Raw genomic sequence first — 25,217 nt, forward strand, 5'->3', positions numbered from 1 at the left:
AATTGCTAACAACAGGGTCTGTGGGTGATCTCGGTCAAAGCCGTAGCTTCACTTCACGCTGTTGTTAGCCTCCCTGGAGCTGCTAGCTCACTGTGGAGCTTTGGCGCATCCCCACTCCAGGTGGACGGCGGGCGGGGCGCTGTTGTTGCTCCCTGGAGCTGCTAGCCCAGTTTGGAGCTTTGGCGCATCCCCACTCCAGGTGGACAGCGGGCGGGGCGCTGTTGTTGTTAGCCTCCCTGGAGCTGCTAGCCCAGTTTGGAGCTTTGGCGCATCCCCACTCCAGGTGGACAGCGGGCGGGGCGCTGTTGTTGTTAGCCTCCCTGGAGCTGCTAGCCCAGTTTGGAGCTTTGGCGCATCCCCACTCCAGGTGGACAGCGGGCGGGGCGCTGTTGTTGTTAGCCTCCCTGAAGCTGCTAGCCTAGTTTGGAGCTTTGGCGCATCCCCACTCCAGGTGGACAGCAGGCGGGGCGCTGTTGTTGTTAGCCTCCCTGGAGCTGCTAGCCCACTGTGGAGCTTCGGCGCATCCCCGCTCCTGTTGTCGGATTTCATGGGAACACCAAGGATGGTAAGATGAGGGCAGTTGAGTTGATTTGCACGCTATTTGTTGTTATAATATGCTGGGCTAGCTGCGTTAGCTGCCTCACCTGAGTTAGCTGCACTAGCTGCGTGGTGTTGACACACTCAGGCTGGGGATGCTTTTTTTCAAATCTTTCTCATCATCTTTCTAAACTAGACCATGGCTTTAAGGTTCGTAATAAAACGTTCTGAAAGCAGATGTATTGGATTACAAACAACAGGAGGTGATATCATTAATTCACAGGAGGAATCGATAAGGAAATCGATAAAGAATCGGATCGATAAGCAGAATCGATAATGGCATTGATATCGATAAAATCCTATCAATTCCCATCCCTAACTACCGGTAAGAGGAGAAATGTGTGTTTTTGATTTGGGGGCTGAACTGTTCCTTTAAACTGCCCTTCACATGAGCTCTTGTCTCTCCTCTCTCATAGCCTGATTTGTACAGCACACCCAACTGGTGCTGTAGCAGTCCAGATCTCTCATGCATCCCTGCATCCCCCTTTGGCAGAAAAACTCAAACATCTGCCCCTGCCCCCCCCGATACTCCTCTGTCTTTCTGCCCTGCATTCCCTTATCCTCCAAATCATCCAGCCAGTTCTTTCTCCTCCATTTCTTAAATTTCCTTTCCCCCTCACTCCTTGCCCCTCCTCTGCTCCAGATGGGCTCCTCTTTTCCTTTCAGAGTAATCTGTCTACGATGCACGGGGGCTTTGGGCTGACCACATGCCTTTGGATGTTGGGAATGGCATCCGTGTTGAGTAGGATTTCTTTCCCTTTTTTTTTTTTTTCTTATGAAGGGGTGAACTAAAGGTTGCTGCTTCCGGTGGTAGTCCCTGTAGACACCTGCTCAGCATAACAGTGCAGATGAGGGGAAGAGAAAAGACTAAAGGGTCAGGGTTTAAAGCTTGTGCATTGTAGATCTTTGCTTGAAAATATATATACTTTTACCAGAGTAAAAATAACACACTACTTACAGCCACAACAGACTGGGCAACAGTGAAATGAAAAGGAGAAAATAAAATAGGAAGTAAAACCAGGGGGATAAGGTGCCCTTATTAAAAGAAAATTGAAACATGCTAACGGCCGATCTTTAATAAGTTCATTATATTGAACATTTGATAGGTTTCATACCATCCTTGCCAAGGCATGTCTTCTTCCTAAGAGGATTAACTACCAGAGGAAACTTCCTCAATGTGATTAGGTGTTCATATATTAATTTTTCAGATGTGCATGTTTTGCAGATCCATCACCAACTGCATTACAGGGAGAGCCAGCTGGGGATGGGATTGAAAAGATATGAGAGCGGTATTTAATATTCTCTTTTAATGTCACCCAATAAAGCCAGCAGTTGTCAGTCATCTCTTATCAATTTTTATGTTGTGTTACATTATAAAGACATCATAACATTACAGTGCTAATGCAAAAATGATTTCAACAGATGTGATTTTAATGGACAGCTGTATGAGTTTTTCGTCAGACTGAAATATCTTGACTTGAGATTTGGATGAAAAACATGAAGCGATTGCAATGAAAAAACGTTGGAGGATACGGCCTTGAATGTACAGGCTGAGTCAAGTCAAGCCAAGCAGAAATACAGTTAAGAAACCAAAATCACCACATAAAATATGTTCAGACGGCATGCACCTTGACACTCCTCTCTATTCATCAGCCTAGTCTCAGGCTGCCAAGCTTGAACTCAGGCAGTCTACTACGCCAGAGGAACGCTCTGAGGAGGAAAAGATTTCTCTCCCACTTCTATAAATCTAGCAGATATTTTAGAGTCCTCTCCGAGTAGAGTTGGTGTGGTAGCCTTAAATTTCCCTTGCTGCTGGGCCTGGCTTTGTACCCTGGGGAGAGGGATCATAAATCAGCTCACCAGGATGTTTCAGCCATGTTAACAGTAGCAAAGTATACCATAAAACAAAAGGAGGGGGGAAAAAAACTATGAAGGGACCTTTCTTTTGTCTGTGCTTCGTCTAATGAAAATGTAAAGATGGAAAATCCAGGGCTTAACATCAGTCTTGAAACCTTACACAGTGTCAATTTCACAGGGATCAGGGTAATTTCTGGCACACTTACAAAACTTTCTCCTTGGCATCAGCCATGCTTGATATTGCATGTTGGACAACTTGACAAATGTAGTGAAAAGCTATAGCACCAAAGTGTTTGGCAATGATCACGTAGGCGTGCACACTCAAGTGGTGGGCAAGTGCTGAAGATGAAATTTCAGCTCTCTATTTTTTTCTGGCACACTATCTACGACAGCATTCCCCTCGCTCCGTTCCTTTCGGTATCTCTTCCCACTGTAACAGATCCCCTCTTAGATAGGGATGTGGACATCTTTTCATCTTCTCGGGATCCATCTGGGAGAGTTTAGGGTCCATGTGGAAACCATTGGAACGGGGACGGCAACTGATCAGAGAAAGATGTGCCCCTCTGGAGCTGCAGCACATGTTTGGATCCGGGTACCCTTATTTGCTTTGTCTCACCCTCTTTAACATTCCTGTGCCCCATATTTCTGGAGGACCCCCCACCTCCACACTTGGAGTTAACCTCTACGGCCTTTTCCTCTCTTTTGTCCCTTTCCATCCTTTCGTCCCTCTCTCCCCGTCTCCCCTGTGCCTGGTAAAGTGATTGGAGAGGGATCAGCATGGTGGAAATGAAAGTGGCCATGACGAAAGGCTGAGGGATCTGCTGTAACATTACATTGGATCCCCTTGTGTTTTTTCCTTCCCCAGTTTCCTCTGTGCCTGCCCGTTTCCCTCCACACAGCCGCTATCATATTACTCTTCCCCAAGTCATCTCCGCAACAGCCGCTGATGTAATCCTAGTTTATGGTCCCGTCCCGACTAAGACACACTGTTCTCCACAACAATTGCTCACTCCTGTGTTTCCTAAACCACTATCAAATTAGACTTTTATTGGAAACTAAAACTAAGTGCATAAGGCTTAATTTCCATTACACCAATTTAACATGAAAAGGAGGCGTCTAACTTACTGCTTTGGATTAGTTTGTGTGACACATGTTACAGAGAAAACATTCGTGTTCCGCATGTCTACTGGATCTCATTAAGTACGCATTAATTAGGTGTAGCCCAAACAGACTGGCAGCACAAAGAGAACTAAAAGACAAGCAAACACACCTGCCTGCTCATGAGTGATCACACAGACATACCTAAACTCTGTCCTACTGCGCTGTAGCGGTGGACATTGTTGTGCATCAACCCCTGGAAGGTCCAGCTGAGTTGAGGCAAGCGGGAGCTGTATAATGTTTGTGATTCCTATTATCTCTGACATGAAGCAAAACCAGACCCGCAATCATTGTAAAAGGTCTCATCTCCAGCTCCACGCCAGGATATCATCCCCCCCGCCCCGGTCCTGTTTGCACAGCACCACTATAGAATAACACTGCATCAGTCTCCGCTGTTTGTCGATAATATATCTTTGTTTTGGAAAGATGAGCGAGAGACTGGGGAGTGTCCTGTAATCTGGTCGTGAGATCTCAGGCTAATAGAGAAGTGAAAATGTCTGTAGCAGATGTTTGTGTTCTGAAATGCTGGGATGAGGGTGCGCGGCAGGTCAAATGGCACTCTGCAGGAAAGCGTGCTGTGTTTATGGATGTAATTTCTCTGATGGTGTGAGTTAGCGAGCTGACGGGCTCCTCTTACAGTTCTCCTTCCTGCCTGGGAACATGAGCTATGCACCCCGTGCAAATGAGCGCATGTCATTGTGTTTCACATCATATTAGGAGTGTTTGTGATGAATGTGCCGCCTTGACCAGTGGTAACTCGTTTATCCATTCATGTACAGTACCATCCCACTTTCTTCCTCCCTTGTTCTTTCACACACACACGCTACGCAGATGAACAAACAAACAAACACACATGCAGAACCAGACAACCACGCAGATTTCAGTTTCTCAGAAAGAAAAACAAGTTGCCTCACACCCCCCTCTGAGCTCAGTCATATTCAAGGGTCTCATGGCTGGTCCAGGTCCTACACAGCCTCTTTGTCAGAGAGCCGAGGAGGGGTCAGATCTGGAGGAGCAGCGGAGGAGGTCCAGGGGGAGGGCTGGTGGGGCTCCGGGGGCCTGGAATGTTAATTGGGAAGATTGTTTTAATAAGGCCCTCATCTTTGCAGATGCTGGGAGAGGGTTAGCCGGTGGGGCCACACAGACGGGAGGTCAGCTCACAGTGAGATATTGTCAGCAAACATAACTGACACAATGTGAACCGGGCTGTGTAAGACACGTAGCAGGATTAAGGCACAAGTGGATAAAGATATTCCACGGCTCTTGGCGTGTTTACGTCTGCTTTTCTGGAGGTAAAAGGATTTGCTGTAATGAACATTCTATGGTGACAAATGTGCGATCTGCATATACTCACCAGTTCTGTGTTGTGTAAAATCCTATTACGCTGTGAAGACTCAGACAGACTAGTGCAGTCGGTAGAGCTGAATGCAGGCAAGGACGGGAAATGAGAAAAGGGTGAAAATTGCAGAGGCAAAGATAGAGGAAAGAGTTCAAAAAGGGTTGGTTCACCCAAGTCACGGAAACACATTTTCTCACTTAACACAAGAAGTATCCAGCCACGCAGCCTGTTTATGTCCAGATCTCTGCCTTAACCTCAGTAAATTTTGTTTATGGTGCTCACAGCATTGATTAATTACATTTTAAAAATTCAACAGCAACATCTCTTTCCAGAATCAATGCCCCCATTACTCTGGATAATCCACGGAGCACATTGTCAGCAGTTTTCATTGGAACTATTTCTTCAGTAGAAAATAGTTCCAATGGAAATGTTTACAGCAAGGTCCTTAAAGGGACGGTACACCCCAAAAAATGAACTGTTGCTTTAAAAAGATATGACTGATACACTCTGAGGTGGATCAGACACATGTTATGCCCAGAAAAAGGCATCTGTTTTTGGACAAACTGTGATTTGTTTCTTAAATTGTGGCTCGTATGAGCACTTTTGAATATTTTCAAACATGAATAATGTGGCCTAGCATATGGAGATTATAGTCTAGCTTCAAATTACATCAATGAAATGATCATCAAGATTTGCTTGGATGCCACAACCACATTTAATTCTGTATATTGTAAACGCAGGAAGAAGTTAATCTGCTGACACGTTCGCAGAGGGCAGATAGGCTGCGAACAGAGTCCCATTGCCTCAGTCCGTGTTGTGTGTGAGAGGGAGAAAGAGGCAGAGAATGAGAGAGCATACTGTACAGGTGTATATGTGTGCGTGTACTATAGTGTTACATCTGCTCTTTTGTATCTCTATGCAAAGAGCTTCAGGCTGGAGACTGTGCAGTGAGTGGTGAGAGATATGCTTCCTCCTCGTCCTCAGGGAGTTAGCAGTAGAGCTCCACCTATAGACAAGACTTACACCACTGAAGACAGACTTTACTCATACAGCTCCTATCTTTGTACCAAGAAGAATTCAACCCGGCTTGCCAATGACATATCAACGACATGCTTTTTTTAAAGCCCTGGCACTTCAGTGTTGGCTGCTGCAGTGTTGCTATAGCTGTGTCATTAAGTCATCTTTTGCTATTGCAAATGAAGGCAATTCTCCACTTGTAAAATACTGCTTCTCCCACCTTTATCTCCCTCATTATTATTTTACTGCACTGTGAAACTGGATGGAAACAGAATGTATTCCATTGGCATCAGCGCTGTGCTGTGTAAACGGAATATTTTATTTAGCTTGGCCAGCCGCTAATGAGAAAACTATACATGTCTGAGTGCATTTTGTAACCACGGAACTCGATGCCGTGTTTCCACAACAGGTAACACACTCTCCCTCAGAGTCAGAACAGCCTTGAAATCACTTTCATATGCAGACAGAGTGTACGGGCTGATCTGTCAGAAGCTGACAAATCCACAAATGGCTCGTCTATGTTTTTCGATCATTATACTTAAATGTGATAATCCCATGCAGATGTTTGTTACACAGTTTGCATTTTGGCGGCGGGTGTTCCTATCAAGATTTTATGGGATTTGTACTTTTTTCCTTTTTTTGTAACGTTTTTGGACAGAGAGGGAGTCATTCTCAAGCTGTTTTTTTTTTCCCCCGACATTCCTGCCTGTGCAGTCCCAGCACTCGAAACATTCTTTATTTTAGTCCAACTCCTGCTCACCCAGCACTCCAATCACACAGGCACTGTTTATTGAACTATGAGGTGCCAAGTCACTCACTCACTCAGTCACTCACATAAACCTGCCTCCCCGCTGCCCTCTGCGTCTTTCCCCGTGTCCGCCGAACGCCATCTCTCTCTCCGAGCCTGACGAGAAGACTTATGACCATTTAAACAAACACAGGCACTCAATGGCCTCTCTGTCTGCGCGGCTGTGGGGCGAGGTTTCCTTTATGTGGTGTGTGCGCGTATGCGTGTGCATGCCAGTATGTGTGTGTGTGTGTGTGTGTGTGTGTGTGTGTGCACGTTTGTGTTTCTTTATGTACAGACATAATTGCTGTTGGATAATTGTTGCGCATGAGGTCTACATGTGTTGAAGTGTAGAGGATGAAGCGCTGAGATTGAACCCTCTGCACTCGGCTCTCTGCAGCCTCAGCGAGTGCAAATATGCCCTCTGCTGTGCCACTGAAAGGTTCGCAAAGCCATCTGCCCTTGGTGCCATGTGCCAGGTATACACTGTAATCACCTGGCACAGCACAGTGTAAATGCCTTTACCCCCCTTGCCTTACCCCTGCATTAATCCTCACACCCATGGGGCCAGCCTGATTTATTTCCCTACATGGCGTGGTTTACATTTGTATCTGTATATCTCTGCAGTTAGAAGCACATGTGCTGCGCAGTCTGTGGATGCTGATCAAAACAGTGTCAGGGGCTCATCTGATCTGCAGCAGTCGAGATATCTTCAAATGATTTTCAAACATGTTGTTTAATCAAATTTTTATACCAGTTGAGAGAACATGTTGACAGACACATGTACGTCTGTGTTTATTTACTCATGGACTCTTATAGTTTATTGTTCCAGCTCTGAATGTTTATACAAGTTAATAGGGGCATCCTGTCTCTGCTCAGTGACGTGACATCACATCTGAATCTGGAGGATGACCTCATGGCACACGGGGTGTGCAGGTGCAAACCCTAAAGGCCAGTTGGGTAATAGTCTGTCTGCTCTTGTTGACATATTTACGGTTGTCCACAAGGTGTGTTGCGGTCAACCAGGCACTTAGGCTGTCAAGCATTTTTAAGCAATGTGACTCTGCAGATGTGACCTCGTATTGAATGTCACAGTAGTCTAGAGAGGTGCCATTGTTTCCTACATGATTTATCAGTTAGGCATTTGGAAATACATCTATAGAAGAAATCAATAAATTCAGTCCTAAAAGAACTAAACATTAAGGAGTGAGAAGTACAGCTTTATTGTAATGTTCACTATTATTTACAACTTCCCTCCGTGTCAGTTTTATCTTTGTATTTGTGTATGTGTACATAGCTGTGAAGTTTATATCTATAATCAGCTATCCCAGACAGTATTGCGCTGTGGGATAGGATCGAGTGTCTGCAGGGTGGGCAAGAGGGCATGAGCTCAGAGCCAAGGAACGAGAGCCAGATTGAGAAAGAGAGGGGAGTCTGCCGTGTCCAATCTCATCTCCCTGGTGGTGAGGTCAGGAGGGGGGAAGAAGGGAATGAGAGGAAGGAGGGAGGCAGTGGTTCTCCGGAGTACAGTAGGAGTCCTGTTATGTCTTCACACCCACCAGCAAAACTACAGATTTATGCAGTGCAAACACACACACATGAAGCGTAAGCACGCCGCTGGCAAATTATCCACCTGCAAAAGCCTGTGCAATGGAGTGGCATGGGTTAACACAGCATTGCTATGAGCCTGTGTTTGATGTAAGCTGCTCAGTGTGTGTGAGCTGACAGAGAGGTAAGATAAGGAGGTCAAATGCTGAGAGGGGAGAGAGAAATTTAGACACAATGTGGGAGATGCACGGCGGGAGAGAATGAGAGGTGTTTGTCCCACAGGATGGAGCTGGAGGCAAGGTGAAGAGCATCAATATGGAAGGGTTTAGCTCACAAACATAGCCGCGCTGTGAATAAGGCAGATTTTTGCTTATGGCGTAAACAGCACTCGTGAAGGGGCAGAGGAATTATGTTGTACAGTAAGCAAAAATGCACTGGAGGGGAGCTCAGCCAGCGTAAGCCCTATTTTAATACAGATGAATTTGTCATGTGGCCAGAATCAGGCAGATTATAATGTGTTCCAGTTTATGTGAATCTGTGACCATTTTGTTTACATGTGAAATATTGTTGAAACATCCATGGTTTAACCTTTTTTTAATGTATTTAGCTGTTATTCAGACATTCACTCGTCTCCTTCAGGAGAGAAAGGATTTCTACTGCAGCTGAAGCTTTAAGCAGTCACATACTGTACAGTATAACCATGAAAACCTGGGGCTGCTTAGCCATTTGATATTTTCTCAATGTTTTTGTACTGTCCATTCATCCCTACCAAATGTCCTCAGGTAATGTCTGATGATGTTTGACTCCCGATAGCCTGACAGTGGCAGCTTGTAAAGCAAGTAGAGCAAATTTGATCAGTTTAAAAGAAGCAGAACCACCTTCAGGAAACAGGACAAGAGATAGATTATCTTCCTCAATATGGAGCAGATTCTTTCTTTTCCCTTGCTTCTGCCATTCCTCTTCCTCTCTTTCTCTGCTGTTATCATTCACTCTGCCTCCCTTAAGGGGCTAGCCATGTCCATTCTGTTTCAAGGAAAAATCCAAAGCCAAAGGGGAGACCCATGCTGTGCTCCGTCTCTCTGCGGGATTGACTCCGGGTGCCTTCTGATAAATCTTTAATTCCCTGGTGGGTCTGTTTTTGTATCCTTCCAAAGATTTGCGGGGAAGCTTGTTGTACTTGCTTTAATTTCCTCAGAACAAAGCTCATCTGATCTTTCCCACCCAGACTTGTGTGTGGCATTAAGTCTTCATTTTCATTAATGTTGGAGGGGCAGCACGGGAATCTCATTTTAATTTGACATTTAACCATCTGTTTTCAATTTCCTGAGGAAAATAGCGCATGTGCAGGAGTGTGTGTGTGTGTGCCTGTGTGTGAGTGTGTGGGTGGACAGGGGATAGTTTGAGGGGGTGATGGACCTGGGAGTTTTCAGAGCTGAGAGCAGCCATCTCAGCTGACCTTTAACGGAGGGTTTGGGTGTAAGAAATGATGGCAGCTAATTGTGTTAGCCTCAGCGCAGCTCCAGTTTGCTACTGTGGACCTGGGGAGCGATTCATCATCCGGTACAGCAGAGTGTGGTTAAACTGGACTTGGCAGGGCCCAACAGATGTTTGCCACTGCAAACGAAACGTCTGCTTTGATAGATATGGTTGTTTTATGCACAGTCAGCTGTTTGTCTTGCAGCGAAGCATGTCAGCCAGATGAGATAGGATGTGTTTTGTTCTTGGCCCACTGAAAAGAGGAAATGCAATGCAGAATAGATTCCTTTACCTTGACAAAGCGTATTGATATCTGTCCAGGTCCGGATATTCACTCTGTTTCATCCCATCATCAGCGCATTTGAGCAAATCCACGACGGACAAAGAGGCGTCTTCATGCTGGGACCTGTGACTCTGGCCCATTTCCACATATTAAGCCACAAACTGAAACTCTTTCTGTACACACACAAACACACACACACACACACATTGAGTCTGGCCTCCCTGTTAATAGCACAGGAAATATTATCTGCTAGGGGACAGCTGCAGGCTCACTAGAGAGACAGAATGGTAGAGTAGGCTCATTATCCCAAACACAGACCACACCACACACACACACACACACACACACACACGCACACACGCACACACACTTTCAGGGCAACACACAGCGTGAGAGAGTCTCTATCCCATTTTTTCACCCAATTCTGGGTGCTAGAGCAGGAGCAGCTAGCGAGGCAGCCGGGCAGGGCCTTTTGTAGTATGTATACAGGAAGGAGGGACGCAGGATGCCTTATTTAAACTAGGGGGGCCAGAGGCAACTGATTCCACCACAGCTCCGGATCTGACAGGGCTTCTGGCGGAAGAGTTGGGGCTTTGTACCCCATCCAGATCTGTGTCCGTCTGTCTCTCTGACAGACTGTCTGGCTGCCTCTGTCTCCCTCCTGCTCTCTCTCTGCCTCCATCCCAGAGGATTTTGTTTTCCACTACGCAGATGTTCAGGGCTGTCTGCCGCGCTGCACTCAGCTGTGTTTATAACAAAGAGGTGTTGGTTTGGAGGAGGAGAGAGGGCGGCGAGGTGAGGAAGCTAGTGCTGTTAAGGAGGGGTGGAGGTCACTGCGCTGTTGGTGTAAACACTGGTTGATGCCAGCTATCCCTCGGGCCTCCAACTAGTCAATACAGCATCCCTTTTTTTTCCCTTTTTCCTCACCACACATCCCGTCTTATTTTCCAGGGGGACAGATGCATCTGCATGTTAGCAGAAAGAGCTCTTGTGAGGCCAGCAGGGGAGGCAGAGACCCACAGAGAGGAGACCATGTGCACTTAATGTCACAGTTAAAGTTTCTGAACTTACTTATCCAAGCATTCTTAACAAGCTCTGCATTAGCTGTGGAGGGAAAAACATGAAATATCAACAGGATATTAATCAATCATTGTCACCAGATGATGCCATATGTGTATACTTTTATACTCACTGCACAAAAACAAGAAATAGAGAAATTTGACTTTTAAGTATTCTCAGAGCCAAGGTTGAGTATTGCATCTTCGATTTTTGACTCACTTCGACGCTCAAGGCCAACTATTACAATGACGCTCTTTGGAGCAGGTTGACCTTGCTGATGCAAATAGAGACGGTGTTTCTTCAGATGGAGCCGGTGCTCTAATGGATCGGATGTTTAGTGTTTACATTCGCATTCCTGGATGACTGTATCTGCTTTTAACCATACCAAATGAGCTCACTCACCGTGCAGCTGCACTGCTGAGTTCGAGTTGGATCAGAGTGAGCGTAAAGAATGGGGGTCACACATATAATTGCAATTCATCTGTGTACAGCACACTGTGCATATATCTGTGCATGCATGCCTCTTGTTGGTAGCAGCAGCACATATGTCATAAAATACTAGATGTATTGTTTTGTATGTATTGCTGTACAGCTGTGTTGACGGAGGTGTGGGTGTGGTTATGCAGCAATGCACTGGGGAAGCTAATACCACACATCTTACTCCAAGCACAGGTTCCTACTGTTGAGTTGGATTCCGACTCCACGTTACAAGAAGCAGAGAGCAGTATCTGGGCTCGGCAATGTCCAATTAAGTGCTTAAAGGGTTTAGTGAGGAATTTGTTGGCTGTCAGTAGGTGCGGGGTCCTGGGGTGAGCCTGACTTTGATCTGTGACTGAGGTGACTTTAGAGCAAGCTGAGGAGCGTGAGACAACAGACGGCAAAAGCTCGGTTTTTATCCCCAAAACACAGACACAAGCATTCACATTACTTTTCCATGCATACAAAGGGAAACAATGCACATACACACACTGACCTCCATACTGTGTGTGGCCTGAATTTAAGCTTGAAATTTACAAGCACTGTTTTCATATGTTTTTATATGTACATGCTGTAAAGCTGGGAAAATAATTACTGGCACACTATCTGCAGAAGGGAGCTGGTGGTCTATTCATTACTCTCTTCCCTCTCAATAAACCTATGGAGATATAGAGTCCAGAGATATGTTGAAAAAAGAAAAAAAAACAGGTATGCATTGATTTGCTTTGTTGCAACCACCAGTTAGTAATGATATTGGCGATATTCTGATAAGGCAGGCAGGCAAAGACTAATGATTTCAGATGAGGCAGGTTTTGTAATTTTGCATCCAGCCCCAAATGAAAATCAGAATTGCGCAGCTCATCTCTTTAAACCTTCACATCCATTCAGTTTCAGATTTGTACCAATAAATACGACCTAGGAAGCCGTGGATCTCCTACGTCCAATAATGAAAATCCATGGCAGTGTCATCTTTTTTATTGCGCCTCTACCACGGAAAATCAATGCAAATAAGAATCATATCCTACCAAAGTCCCGAGCAAGGCAGCAATGGTGGATTGGATCTAATGTAGATTTTCATCTGTGTTAAGATGGTGCGGTTGTATGAGCATATAGGCTGTAAATATGGACTGTCAGGTAGAGATGAAGAAGCGATGATGGAGAGGTGATCATCACTGTATACTGTGTGTATGTATGTATGTGTGTGTGCACACATGATTATATGAAGGTCTGTGTGATTCGTTCAACAAAGAGGAAGGTCATTGCTATTAGGGATATTGATAGGCACAAATATGTGTTCATCTTTGCTGCTGTAAAGCTTATTGAAGTAAGAGTATATAGGAGTAAGCAGACCATTAAAATAGTTACTGTATAACCCTGGTATATACGGTCGCCTACACAATACATACCTTTTTTATGGGGTCAGTACTATGTTCTGTGAGGAAAATGTGGGATTGTTACAGTTTTCATGGCAGGTTTGCTGTTGTGAATCGATAGCGATGTGTGCCTAACATTTTGCCATCCGCGTGGAACTAATTATGTGTTTCAGAACACCTCGGCTGCTGTTTTACTAGCTGCCTTTGGGTTTATAAGTGTAGTAACAGCTTGAAGTGTTATGTTTTTTTTTTTTAGTCATCTGCCTCTTTAACTGTTAATTTACTTTCTTTTCCCTAAAGTGATATATATTGACATTTTTTTTCCCTCATCCTCCTGTTTCTGTTTTCTTACAGTTCTACGTGATGACTTCAGACAAAACCCTGCAGATGTGATCGTGGCAGCAGGAGAGCCGGCGGTCCTCGAGTGTCAGCCTCCACGTGGACATCCCGAACCCACCATATCGTGGAAAAAAGATGGAACTAACATTGACGACCGAGATGAGAGAATCACTGTAAGACTCTTTCTAAGACTTTTTCTCTATGGACTGCAGTAACCTTAATATTGTTTTTGCTGACATGTAGGCTAATCTATAGTTGCCTGAAGGCTGCTTTGTATATGAAGGTTCAAATGTATGGGATAAAACGACCCAGTGATGCAGGTCAAGTCATGACCACCATTTCAGTGTTCGTTGAAAGATTGATTTGTTTGTCTCATTATTCACGTATAGCAATTACCAAACCCGAAGCAGCCCATTTCGGTGGCTACAACCTTTAATGACTGAGGATGATAGAATCAGTCTTGCTCCCTCAGTCAGCAGCAGTGTATTGATTAGGGATGGCCTGCTGATGAAATCAACCAGGAGAAGCGTAGACCAGGGGGTAGAAATGAGCTGACCGGAATCAAAGAGGAGAAAGTTGTACTCGGCAGCAGAAGCGCCTGCAGAATCCAAACAACTCCTTACATTTGATTTGCAACCAAACCACCAATTATTCAGCTTTAATTAAAACAACAGCACAGCCGGCACTGCGGTATTAATCAGCTCTACATGCTTGCTTACCAAAGGCCTTTAAATAATCCTAGCCTTACTGTCTCAACCAAACACAACTTTGTGTCCTTAATCGTTTTCCTTGAACAGGAAGAGAATTTTAGTTGTGTTTGATTATACTGATTGGATGTGTGCTTTAGGGAAGGCTCTGACTCAGCATTTAGCTGACACAAGCAGGTAGCGTGGAGGAAGTAGTTACAGGTGGGTCTGGATCCCATTTTCAAATTCTGGCTGGTGGGGATTAAAGGTTTTGGCTACATCTTGAGCAGTTTAATCAGGAGAGACAGAAAAATGAAGTAAAGATAATATTTAATCAGAGTATGAGTATACAGATTTAACAGAAGTCTTTGGCGCTCGGACACCAGAGGGAGATGTTTTGTGATAGAGGGACATCTGAGCAGCAGCAGGATAAATCCCCCCCATGGAGTCCAGACACTGGTGGTGGCTGATGACTCTGAGGCTGCTGACTCTGAGGCTGATGACTGCAGAGTCATATGAGGCTGATGAATCCCTAAAGACTGGGAGGTGATGGGGAGGGCAGAGAAAGAACCATATTTAAAATGAGGAGCAGTAAGATGATAGGCTGACAGAGAAGGAGTTGCTGTGTTATTGGCTGATTGTGAATCAGCTGATGACTCAATTGACCTACCTAGGCAATGTCACCTACAGACAGTGAGTGAGCATATTTGCAGGCAGTGAATGGCAGGGTAGCCCAAAGACTGTATAACATTATGGACATAGCTACTGTGAGGTCACCTACTGGTTTGTGGACTCTCATTTTGAAGCCACAAGTTTGGCATGTCAGCCTTTGCCATTTTGATTTTTTTTTTTTTTTGAGCCAGAGGAGACCATATTTGGACGAGACAGTGGAGCTGTGGAGGAGCAAGGGGTGGGTCTGACTCGTAGACTGTGATGACACCTCCCAGACAGCCATTCAAAGTATCCTCACCTGGACGAAACTAGCTATAGAGCCCAGAACTGTTTTTTTATACCAGGCTGTAAACGTGTTAATTTCTGCTATAAAGTTTGGCATTTTAACATGGGTGTGTATGAGGATTGACTGGCTTTTGGAGCAAGCCTCAGCTGGCCGTACAAAGAACTGCAGTGTTTGGCTTCATTTTCAGCCCTGGAGATTTGCTGCTTGGTTTGGCCCCCAAGTGCTGACGATGGCTAACTCCATAGTACAGCCACAGACAATCAGATCTTCCCCAGACAGTAAATACAAGGCACAAATAAAGATGTTCTACTGTGTACGCCTGTAGTGTAGTGCTGAATCCAGCCTGGGGTAGTTGTGCTCAATACATTTTCATTACTGGATAAGTTGAAACAGTGATTTATTGCTGTTGGCTGTTTTTAGCGGAGGACTGTACATGACTAAACACAGTTTTGCTCAGTAGGGGCCAGTTGAGTTTGCCTGCATTGAGCCCTGTGCAAACTCATAAACAGTGTGAGTGTTCTTTCACTCTGTTTTTTTTTTTTCCCCGAAGCTGCACAGGCAGAAGATTAAGAGTCCGTGTCTGGCCGCTGAGCAGCGTAATTGAAAGAAACAAGCGCATAATCTAGTTTAAAGAGAATCAAATCATATCTGTCTCTGAGTCAAGTCAGTAGTTACCGATAAGCACAAGACCGCTGTACCACAAAGTGAACTCTTGTGGCCTTTGAATTTACTGTCTTGTGTTTTCTACACATTTGGTTAATGCATGTATCATGTATTTACTGTATTTACACTTTACCATTTATGACGACTACAGATGATATTTGAGGCAAAAAGCAACATCTTTTTCTCCCTAAACTTGCATCCTTGACAATTAATGTTGGGTATTTGATCTCACTCTTGTATAAAACAAAATAATACCATTTATATTTTCAGTTTTGCTCATCACCTACTGGTAAACTAATCCCTGCTGTTAACTGTAGAGTGGGAGAGGTACTTTGAGGACACGGCAGCCCTGGTTCAACTCTTGCATGCATGGCCTTTCCCATAATTATATTTTAGCCCCACTGAAAACATCACATACACACACCCTTTTCTTTTGGTTATAAATCATTTCTGCTACAACATCCATCCTACCCCCTGCATGGAGGAAGTGAGGACTTATTCTTACTGCTGTATATGTGATTTTGTGCACTGATGGTTGAAATCCTCAGAATAAACAGTGTGAACACTGCTGTTACACAGGCAGGATGACTCAGGGTTGTGTCCGTGTAGCCTGCAGCAGAGTTGGGCCTTCTGTGGGACTGAAAACAGGCTCTGGTAGATTTAACAGAGCTGCGCCGTCCAGCTGGTGTTGCTCACTGTAAACTTCCTGTCAAGCACAAAACCTTGCAGACTGAGTGTTCCCAAATGAGCACTTTTAAAGTAGCGCTCGACGTCATGTATGACTATCTAAGTATGTGTAATCAACTGTGGTGACAGATGGGAGTCTGGACGGTCTCCTGTGGAGTCCCATGTTAACAGATCAGGTTGTATTAGAAATAGGACAATCATTGGGCGATGGCCAGAGTTTGTTTATGGTATAGTGAATATGGTGTGAGTGAATATAGGAGGGAAGCAGAGGGTGGAATCTTTATAATGTGAGGAACAGCTGAGCTCGTCAAAACCCCCCCCCCCCCCAATCCAGCCTGCATTGTTGTGTTTGGTTGAGTCCATTCCTCCTGCCGTGGAACATGCTGAAACGTGCAGTCTCCTTGGTGATTGCTGGTGATCAGAGCGAGGTCCCAAACCACCTGCAGTGGGGATTTTCTCTCTGTGCTGCTGGGATGGGCCGGCTTGGCTTTGGTGGCTGCAGCATAAAGAGGGAATGAACTTCAGGGAGAGGCAGACACATCAGAAGGAACCCTTCTGTTTTTCTATCTATTTTGGTCAGCTGTGTGTAAACACCAGTGACATGCTGTGTGCCATCTCACATATATTCATGACTTCATGTGGGGCGGTTGTGAAAAGTTTCCCACTGAGCCACAAAGAGTGAGCTAGAGCTATTACCCTGTAATGCTGCTGCGCCACTCGTAGCAGCTGGCCACATTCCTCTCAACTTTGTCAAACAGGTCTTTCAGGGACAATGAGTAAAGGATAAATAAACACAAACAGGAAAAATGTCAGTATTTAAACCCAGACTATTGTCTGCCTAGAGCAAGAGTTTGTTGGCGACATCATAAACGGCCAAAATGCAGCACATTGTCCTCCTCCCTTTGTGCAGTAGTTGTGGCTAATTATCAGCCTGGAAAATGAACTGCTGTGTGAATACCAACAGAATGGATGCTGAATAGAGGCTTTTTTCATTATCAGCATTGCCAAATGACATGAGACAAAAGGCAACAGGATAGAGCCATCTCCCTGTAATACAGGGATAATGGTCAGATTGTCGGGGCTTTCAGCAGCCTGTATGCCTCGGTGTGTTGTGTGGAGAGGATATGCATGCAGAGAAAAAGAGGACCGCTGCTGCATTCATTTACTTGCTCTCAGAGTCCCCGCTGCTCTGGCACTCCAAATATGCCTGTGGAGAATGGGAAACTGCCACAGACACACAGAGGTAAGAATATGGATAGAGTGGACGGGGCCTAAGTGGATCCTCATGTCAAAGCCCTGTGGACCCAACAGAACACCCCCCCCTTTCTCTGCTGCGTAGTCTGCCCTGACCTTGGGCCTTTGTGAGTGTCACAGTGTTTTAGCTGTTAAGCCTTTCCTCAAACAAACAGTAACATAATGATACTTCAAACCCCTCCAGCACCGCAGGGTGCCCTAAATAAGCTAGCTTTCTACAGCCTCTTCAAGTCTCTCTGCCCTCTTGCTTTACCATGAATATTAAACAGGGGTGAAGGGCTGAGGAATGCCTCAGAACCAGAAGAATGTGTCCGGCTGCAAAGTTGTCCTTCAAGACTACTTTATAAGAATCCATGCACACACCGCTTTAAGTTTGTTCATCATGTGCAAGTGATGAAAACTGAGTATGCCAAGTACGGAGATTTACCGAGATGTGTCACAGATCACAAGTGAACACACATGTAGGAGGACTTGAGTTTAACATGATAGTCACGCATTTGCAATATTGTGTGTCAAGCTCTCTGTCAGTGGTACTCTAATGAGGGTATCGATTACATGCTTGCAGGTGGTGGTCCCGGTCTCGCAGACTGATCTGTGCATTTAAAACCTTAAGCCTCCATCAAGGCAAAGAGATCATTGGTGCACCACGCTATTGTCTGTCTCTGCGCTGACTGGCATGGCTGTGAGCTGAGAGAAGGGCTGAGGGGCCTGCACTGGGGCCGGGGCTGCCTTTCTGACTGCCTGAGAACAAAGCACCTCCTCTGGCCTGTAATCAAAGCCCTGGGAAATAACAGACATGACATTCACCTGGACAAACACACATTCCCTGCTGGGTGTGTGTGCTGTTCATGTGTGCTTGAATGTATGTTCACTTGCTCTCACTTGTAGCTGTATGCACACACGGGAAAATATTCCAAGAAACCTATTCTTTAAAACATTCCCTGCGATAATAGACGAAGCTGTCCTGAAGCGCTTTTGAGGCAACTGGAAAAGTGCTCGCAGTCCTGCACTGCCTCAGGTGTTTCCTTGGGGACCTGCGGTTGTGTTGGATTGGGAAAGTGTTCTTTGGCTCAGCTTACCCTGAGGAGGAACAGGCCGACTGATAGTGATTTAGACTTCAAGTGGAAGCTGAGTGGGAACAGCGAGAAACAGCTAGAGAGATAGAGTGGTCCAGTTTGTCTCCATCTCTGTGTGCTCAGAGCAAAAACCTTATAAAAAGCGCTCTTTAGCACCAAGCCATTATGTGTTTGTGAGTGCATTTCATCATGGTGTCGTAATGGCCTTTTGGTAAGTAAGTGCTCACAGGCATTCTTAAATGCAATCAGGAAATGTTTTGTAATGCTTGAGCTATGCTGTTTTCTGTTTTCTCTGTGTCAACCACAGGCCCCAAGTGTCTCTCACACTCTAATATTGCTGTTTTTCCTCTCCGTGATAAGCCTCTCACCTCCTCCTCTATTCCCTCAGATACGCGGAGGGAAGCTGATGATCACAAACGCCCGGAAGACTGATGCTGGGAAGTACGTGTGCGTTGGCACAAACATGGTGGGAGAACGTGAAAGTGAAATAGCTGAACTTACAGTGCTTGGTAATTAATCTTTCCTTTCTCTATTAAAGCATCTCAATCTGTTGTTTACTCTCTGTCCACATACAGCCCACAAACACGCACATCCACACATTTTTTGTGTTTCTCTGCAGCAAGAAACAGAATCCAGATGTTAAGCTTTGATTGTCTGTCTCCCGGGGAAGTAAATGGTGTCACTGACCTTTATCAGATAGAGTGTGAGATGACCTCCAATCTCACACTTAAATATGAATCCCACACTGGCCCCAGCAGCTTCTCTCCTGTGACCAGCTGCACCCTATTTCATCACGAGTGACCTCTGACCCCAGATCTCTCCTGTGTCCCAAGCAGAGAGCATGTCCAGACTCCTGATTTTATCGCCAGCTTTCTCGCTTCCTCTATCGCTTCTCCTCTGTGACCTCATATAATCTGTCACAAGGAGCAACAACAAAGCCAGTTTCGAGAAGATAAATAATTATAATGCAATAATACTGTCAGGGCTTAATCAAGGCCGGCTCGTAGCTTTTGTGCAACCCAGAAACTCTGGTTAATCATTAACCACTGCAGTTAGTTTTTTGGGCCAAGTCTAATGGAATATTTTTAAAGTAACTGGAGGTGATTAGTGAATAAAAAATAAAGATTGAAATCGCTGTGATAAACCTGCACCTTTAGAATTTGGAAACCAATAAGAGTCAGAGCTGGACACGAGGGTGACAGGGTTAACAAGACGACAGACTCCCTGTGTCAGGTCCTGTTTAGTGTTCTGTCTTCAATTAATTTAGTGCCTTGTCATGTGTAATTAAAACCATATACAGTACCACAAGTTAGTCACTGTTTCCTGTCCTTAATTTTGTCGTGTGATGTATGTGTGGTGTCTACTCCCTCTAGTCTAGACTGTATTTTTTGTCTTTTTAACCTGTGTCATTCCCCAAAAATTGGCTATTACCTTATTACTTGGTGTCTCTGGATAACAAACTAAATTAGATTATTTCACATCATTTCGTCATTATCATTCCAGGACACCTCACAGGACCTAAAACTAAAACTTCAAGATGGCTTTTTCCACTGGGTTTTTATTCTGTTTTCAATTTCCTTTTAAACTTAGCTCTAAAGCCTGACAATAAAGAACAAAACCTAGATTTATTGAAGGAATCAAAACAACAGATTTAATGACTTTCACTTAATCAAAACTATTCCAGTACTACCATGCTGTGCTCTGATTTTCAATTTGTGTGCTGTTTTTCATCTATGCAGAGCGTCCCAGCTTTGTGCGTCGCCCAGGCAGCCAGGTGGTGTTAGTGGACCAAAGTGTAGAGTTCAGGTGTGAGGCCCGTGGCGACCCAGTTCCCACCGTGCGCTGGAGGAAAGACGACGGTGACCTGCCTAAAGGAAGGTATGACTCATCAACTGGTCCCCTTTCATCATGCAATACCTTTGTCCCTCACCCTCTCCCTCTCTGTGTTTGATCCACTGCTCACTTTTTTATGTGGTCAGCTGACGCATCTTGCATTGACCCTGTGTGGAAAAAAAGTTTTTTGTGTACATGACAATATTTGATTTGATCTAGGTATGAGATTCGTGAGGACCACACCCTGAAGATCCGTCGTCTGACCTCTGCTGATGTAGGCTCCTACACCTGCGTGGTAGAGAACATGGTGGGCAAGGCGGAGGCATCGGCCACGCTCACCGTCCACGGTAAGACAGGACACTGCTACGAGTCTCAGTTTTGCACTGTTCATTGGGCCACATTATTCCATTTACAGCCCCCTTGGACAGCTATTCTAAATTCATTTCCATTCTGGGTTATTGTGCAGCTTGATGTAAATGCAATTTAGCCCAGCCACATTGCCATAATGGCCTTCAGCTTTGGCACTACACGCTCATCACTTTCAACTATTCTCTCTCAATTAGCTGATTGATTTCTAATAAAAAGAAACGCAAAAATCCATAACAGCTGTAGACCTGTGCACATGGGAGCTCAACAGCAATCGATTTCATTTGCCCTATACAAGTGGCATTTCTCCGGAGGCCTGTCTTCCATCATGTTTTAGGACATACAGTACTATTTGTGAACCTATGGAATATCTCTGTGTCTCCTGTGGCCCTCTCCATTGGACGTCTTATTAACACAGTTGGAATATAAAGCAGCCGGTCACAGAGCGTGAACATTCAGAAAGAAACCATTCAGAGGAACTGGGGGGCTGGGATCACCCCTAAACCCTCCTGAGAATCAGTGGAACACAGGGGCCATTTAACGCCAAACTAATGGGAATGTTGGGAGTCGGGTGGGAGAAGAAGGGAGAGAAGGAGGAGGAGGCTCATTGCTTGGGAGATGGGGGTTGGATGGGAGGACAGTGAGTATGTTGGTCCTGGTGGCGGCTCGCTACTGATGCAGAACGGGTTGGGAATTGGGACTGGGGGCGATTGTGGTGAAGTGGATAGAGGGGGGAGAGAGGTTTCTGTGTTGAGGTCAGTCATATTAATGTCACTCCCAGCAGTCATCGCAGCTGAGATATAAAGAGACAAGATGATTTTATTCCTCGTCCAACCCCCACCCGTGAAGACAGATACTTCATCTTCACTTGGCTACCCTTTGCAATTATTTCTTGATTTTCTCCTCAAGACAGCAATCTTTAGATCGGTTTGAAGAGTAAGATTAGGCCCACCTGCCAATAAACCCATCAATATATCTGCTTCTCTTATTGCCTTTTTTCCCTCTTTCCCTTCCCTCTGATGAAAGCTTAGTTAATGAAAGGGAACAGCATTGATGCACTGGTTCAATAAGCTGTTCTCCTGGCTTAGAAACATATTTGAAATGCTAAAACCACCCATGTCCTCAGTGGAAATGAAATGTCTTAACTTCAGGCCAATTCCCTGTTGCCTGCACTCAGAAGCAAGGCTCAGACCCTCTTTTCACACACCATGCCTTTCAACCCCCATGTTATAAGAATTAGAGAGGCATGAAAACCAAAGTTAAAGCACTTAAATGGATTTTTTACTTCAGCAAAAAAAGAACCCCTGCCATGGATTTAGGGGGCAAATGTCAATGCTTTCTTAGAGTGTAAGATCAGGTGAGAGGCATAGCATGAGTAATAGGAATCTTCGTTCCACTCAAATGCTTAGATGGGACTGATGCCTGAACCTCCGAGCTTTCAAAGTTCCTAGAACCATTTCCATCCTCTCTTCAGATCCCTGAGCTTCATCCAGACCAGGACATGAGGAGGCCAGGGAGGCTGTGGGCACTTAGTAGTCCAGCTAATTAAAGACAAGCAGGCCACAGTCCCACGCCCGGAAATGACATGCTTCTAATTACAGATGCGGGCACAGGAAAGGAAAGAAAGGCCGGGTAATTGTAGGTCTAAACAGGCCAAAGTAGCGAAACGATGTATAGGTAGTAAGATGTCTCTGTGGAAGTGAAGACAACAGTAATGTGGGGGGCAGGAGTTTAGTCTGTGGGTTTAGTGGGCAATGCTGTCGCCCTACATCAAGAGTCAAAGCATGGCAAGACTGCTGAGCCACTGCATAAGAATAACTGAGCAGCTGAATAATATAATTTCCGTGGTAGCGAGCCACTGGCAGAGCGAACTACACCACAAAATGGTAATCCGATATTTAAGGCCAGAGTGGAATTAATGTAAATATTCTTTGAACTCAAGTTTTTCTGCTAGATCGGCTGTGATGTGTAAATGGACGATAAAACCAACGGAATCAAAATTGGATTTGTTCGAAAGACTGGTTAAATATAGAAACCATTCCCTGCAGCTTCATTATGCAATTTGCTCATCATTGCAATATGGTATGTGAAAATGATGTTAAAAATATAGCAAGACACACAGTTTTGTAGATATTCAAAGCAAATCCCTTTTCAGAGTTGGACAGTTTATGAGGAGAAACTGGCTGTGTGCTGACAGAGGGCGATTCTCACACCTCCCATGGTCAGATTGTCAGTGAACAAAGTCGACATTGTGAAAGCGGTGCCCTGGGCTATTTTTCTTTCAGTGTGCTCTGCTCTCGTTACTAACTTGATCAGTGAATTATTGTCTTACACACATGTTTGTCAGTCTACTACACCTCCTTCGGACTTATAAATATGTCGAGGGAAATATTTCCCTGATTGATGGAAGAAACACATAATTGCCCGAGTCACTAGCTGTATTTATAGTTTCATCGTAAAATCATTAATCTAAGCCACATGAGAATGTAGCAGCAGGATGGGCTGTTCAGCTATTAAATCTGCTGAGGGTGTGCGTACATGCGAGAGTGTGTGTTTTAAAAGATTTAAGAATCAGACAAAGGCACTTTGATCTGGGTCTGGTGTGGTTAGATAATGTTTATACAGTATTTTGTCAATTAAACTTCACAAGCGGACTTCCACCGTAGGAATGTAAATACATTGTTACAGACTGTGCTGGACAGAATTCAGAAAATCAACGTGATATTTTTTTATTTTTTTTTTTCAGCTGGTTAAGTTTGCCGTTAGCAGTGATTTATGTGTAGGAAGGTCTTGAATGGAATGGGAGTCCCTAGAGCAGCGTTGCTAATAACCCATGTAAAGGGTCTGGAAGGAGACTTGGCACTGGTGCCAAAAGAAAGCGAGTGAGAGGAACTTTCCTGTCAGCCGACTGTGTGCTGCTACAGTGATGATAAATACCAAACCCCGGTTGGGTGCCACATATAGAACTGATGCTTTGTGTCTCTCTATCTCTGTATCATTTGATATATCTTAAGCATCTCATAGACCCTTATTGTGTATTACTTACTGTCACGCAAAGTTTTGAGAACCACATTTCAGCTGATAGAGAAGGGCCGAGCATTTAAAGCATGCCCCAGACCTCCCAGTGGGAGCCACTATTAATCATGCTAAATCCTCCGCATGCAGTCCTACTCTTGTGTTGATGTCAACCCTACTGAACAGCAGCACTACTCAAACCGCCATCAGTATCTCCGCTGTGGTTCTTTGGTATGTAGTCTGCCTCCTGTCGGGCTGGAGGCCACCATGCCCAGTGTGTTCTCCTCAGGCACTCTGATCGGCTTTTTGATAGAGACTCCCCCCTGCGCTGTAAGCTAGCGGAAAGTCCACAACAAAGTAGCCTGGTCAGATTTAAGACTCACCTCTCCCTCCAGGTCCACAACTGTGATCACAGCAGCATGGGAGAGGTAGGGTTACCTCATTAAAGGCTTAGACACACATGAATGGATGTGTGTAGGTGTTGTAGGGGGGGTTGTGTATTTGTGGATGTGGATGTTCTCATGATTGTGTGTATTTAGAGCCTCTCACGCGCAGATAGCGGAGAGCGTCTTCTTCTGGGAGCATTTGATGCGAGTCTTATCTGCATTTTAAAGGCCAGCGGAGGGAGGAGGGAGGGGTCGGTCATTACTCTGACTGACAGCGTTTATGTTTCCGTGGGAGCCGTTGAAGCAGACAGATTAGATAAGGTGAGTGATTGGCCGGGGGAGATTTATGACCAAAGAGTGACAGTTAACATTCACCTTGTAGTTTTATGAACCAGGCTTACATTTGCAAGGCTGTGTTTGAGGGGACTGTAATCCAGCTGCTCCTTGGGGTGCTCTAAACCTCATTAAGGATACAGGGACGCTCACCTTCACACACCTGGAAGGAGAGAGAAAAAAGGGAACAAAGCATTGTGTTTGCTAAGCATAATGCATCTCGCTTGTGTGTTTCATGTGTGCCTTGTTTTCTTGTCATTTTATTGTACTTAATCCAGCATTTTTCCTGTCCTTGAGTGTGTCCCAAGACTGAGAAGGAATGTTGAATCAGATGTTTTATTGTGTGTGTGTGCATTTTTAATGCATTCCTGATCACTCATGGTAATTATTCTTTCCTGTGTGTATCATGAGGTCTCTAGGGTGCGAGCCCAGGGTGAAATATGACATGTCTTTTATTCATAGACTAACAGTAACATGATTATTTGTGCCCATGGACATCGCATTGTTATTTTCCTTATCTCTCCTCTTTATGTCATGCTGTTTATTATTTATTTATTCATCTTTGGGTTTTTTGTTGTTGTGTTTTTGTTTCCTTTTTAGTCATGTCTGGTAAGTTGAAATGTCACCCGTCACCTATTCACCGCCCTGAC

General features: G+C 44.9%; 1 protein-coding gene across 3 annotated transcripts in view; it reads left to right on the top strand.

Moving 5' to 3' along the window:
- Positions 1–25,217, top strand: part of robo1 (roundabout, axon guidance receptor, homolog 1 (Drosophila)) — a 306,085-nt gene that overhangs the window by 245,923 nt on the left and 34,945 nt on the right. For all 3 annotated transcript variants that reach the window (XM_049575681.1, XM_049575682.1, XM_049575683.1), the window contains 4 exons: positions 13,326–13,483; positions 19,023–19,143; positions 20,374–20,512; positions 20,687–20,814. In XM_049575681.1, the coding sequence (XP_049431638.1) occupies positions 13,326–13,483; positions 19,023–19,143; positions 20,374–20,512; positions 20,687–20,814 (546 nt within the window). The remainder of the gene's footprint in view (positions 1–13,325; positions 13,484–19,022; positions 19,144–20,373; positions 20,513–20,686; positions 20,815–25,217) is intronic.

This window comes from Epinephelus fuscoguttatus, linkage group LG5 (assembly GCF_011397635.1).
Source record: "Epinephelus fuscoguttatus linkage group LG5, E.fuscoguttatus.final_Chr_v1".
Classification (NCBI taxonomy): domain Eukaryota; kingdom Metazoa; phylum Chordata; class Actinopteri; order Perciformes; family Serranidae; genus Epinephelus; species Epinephelus fuscoguttatus.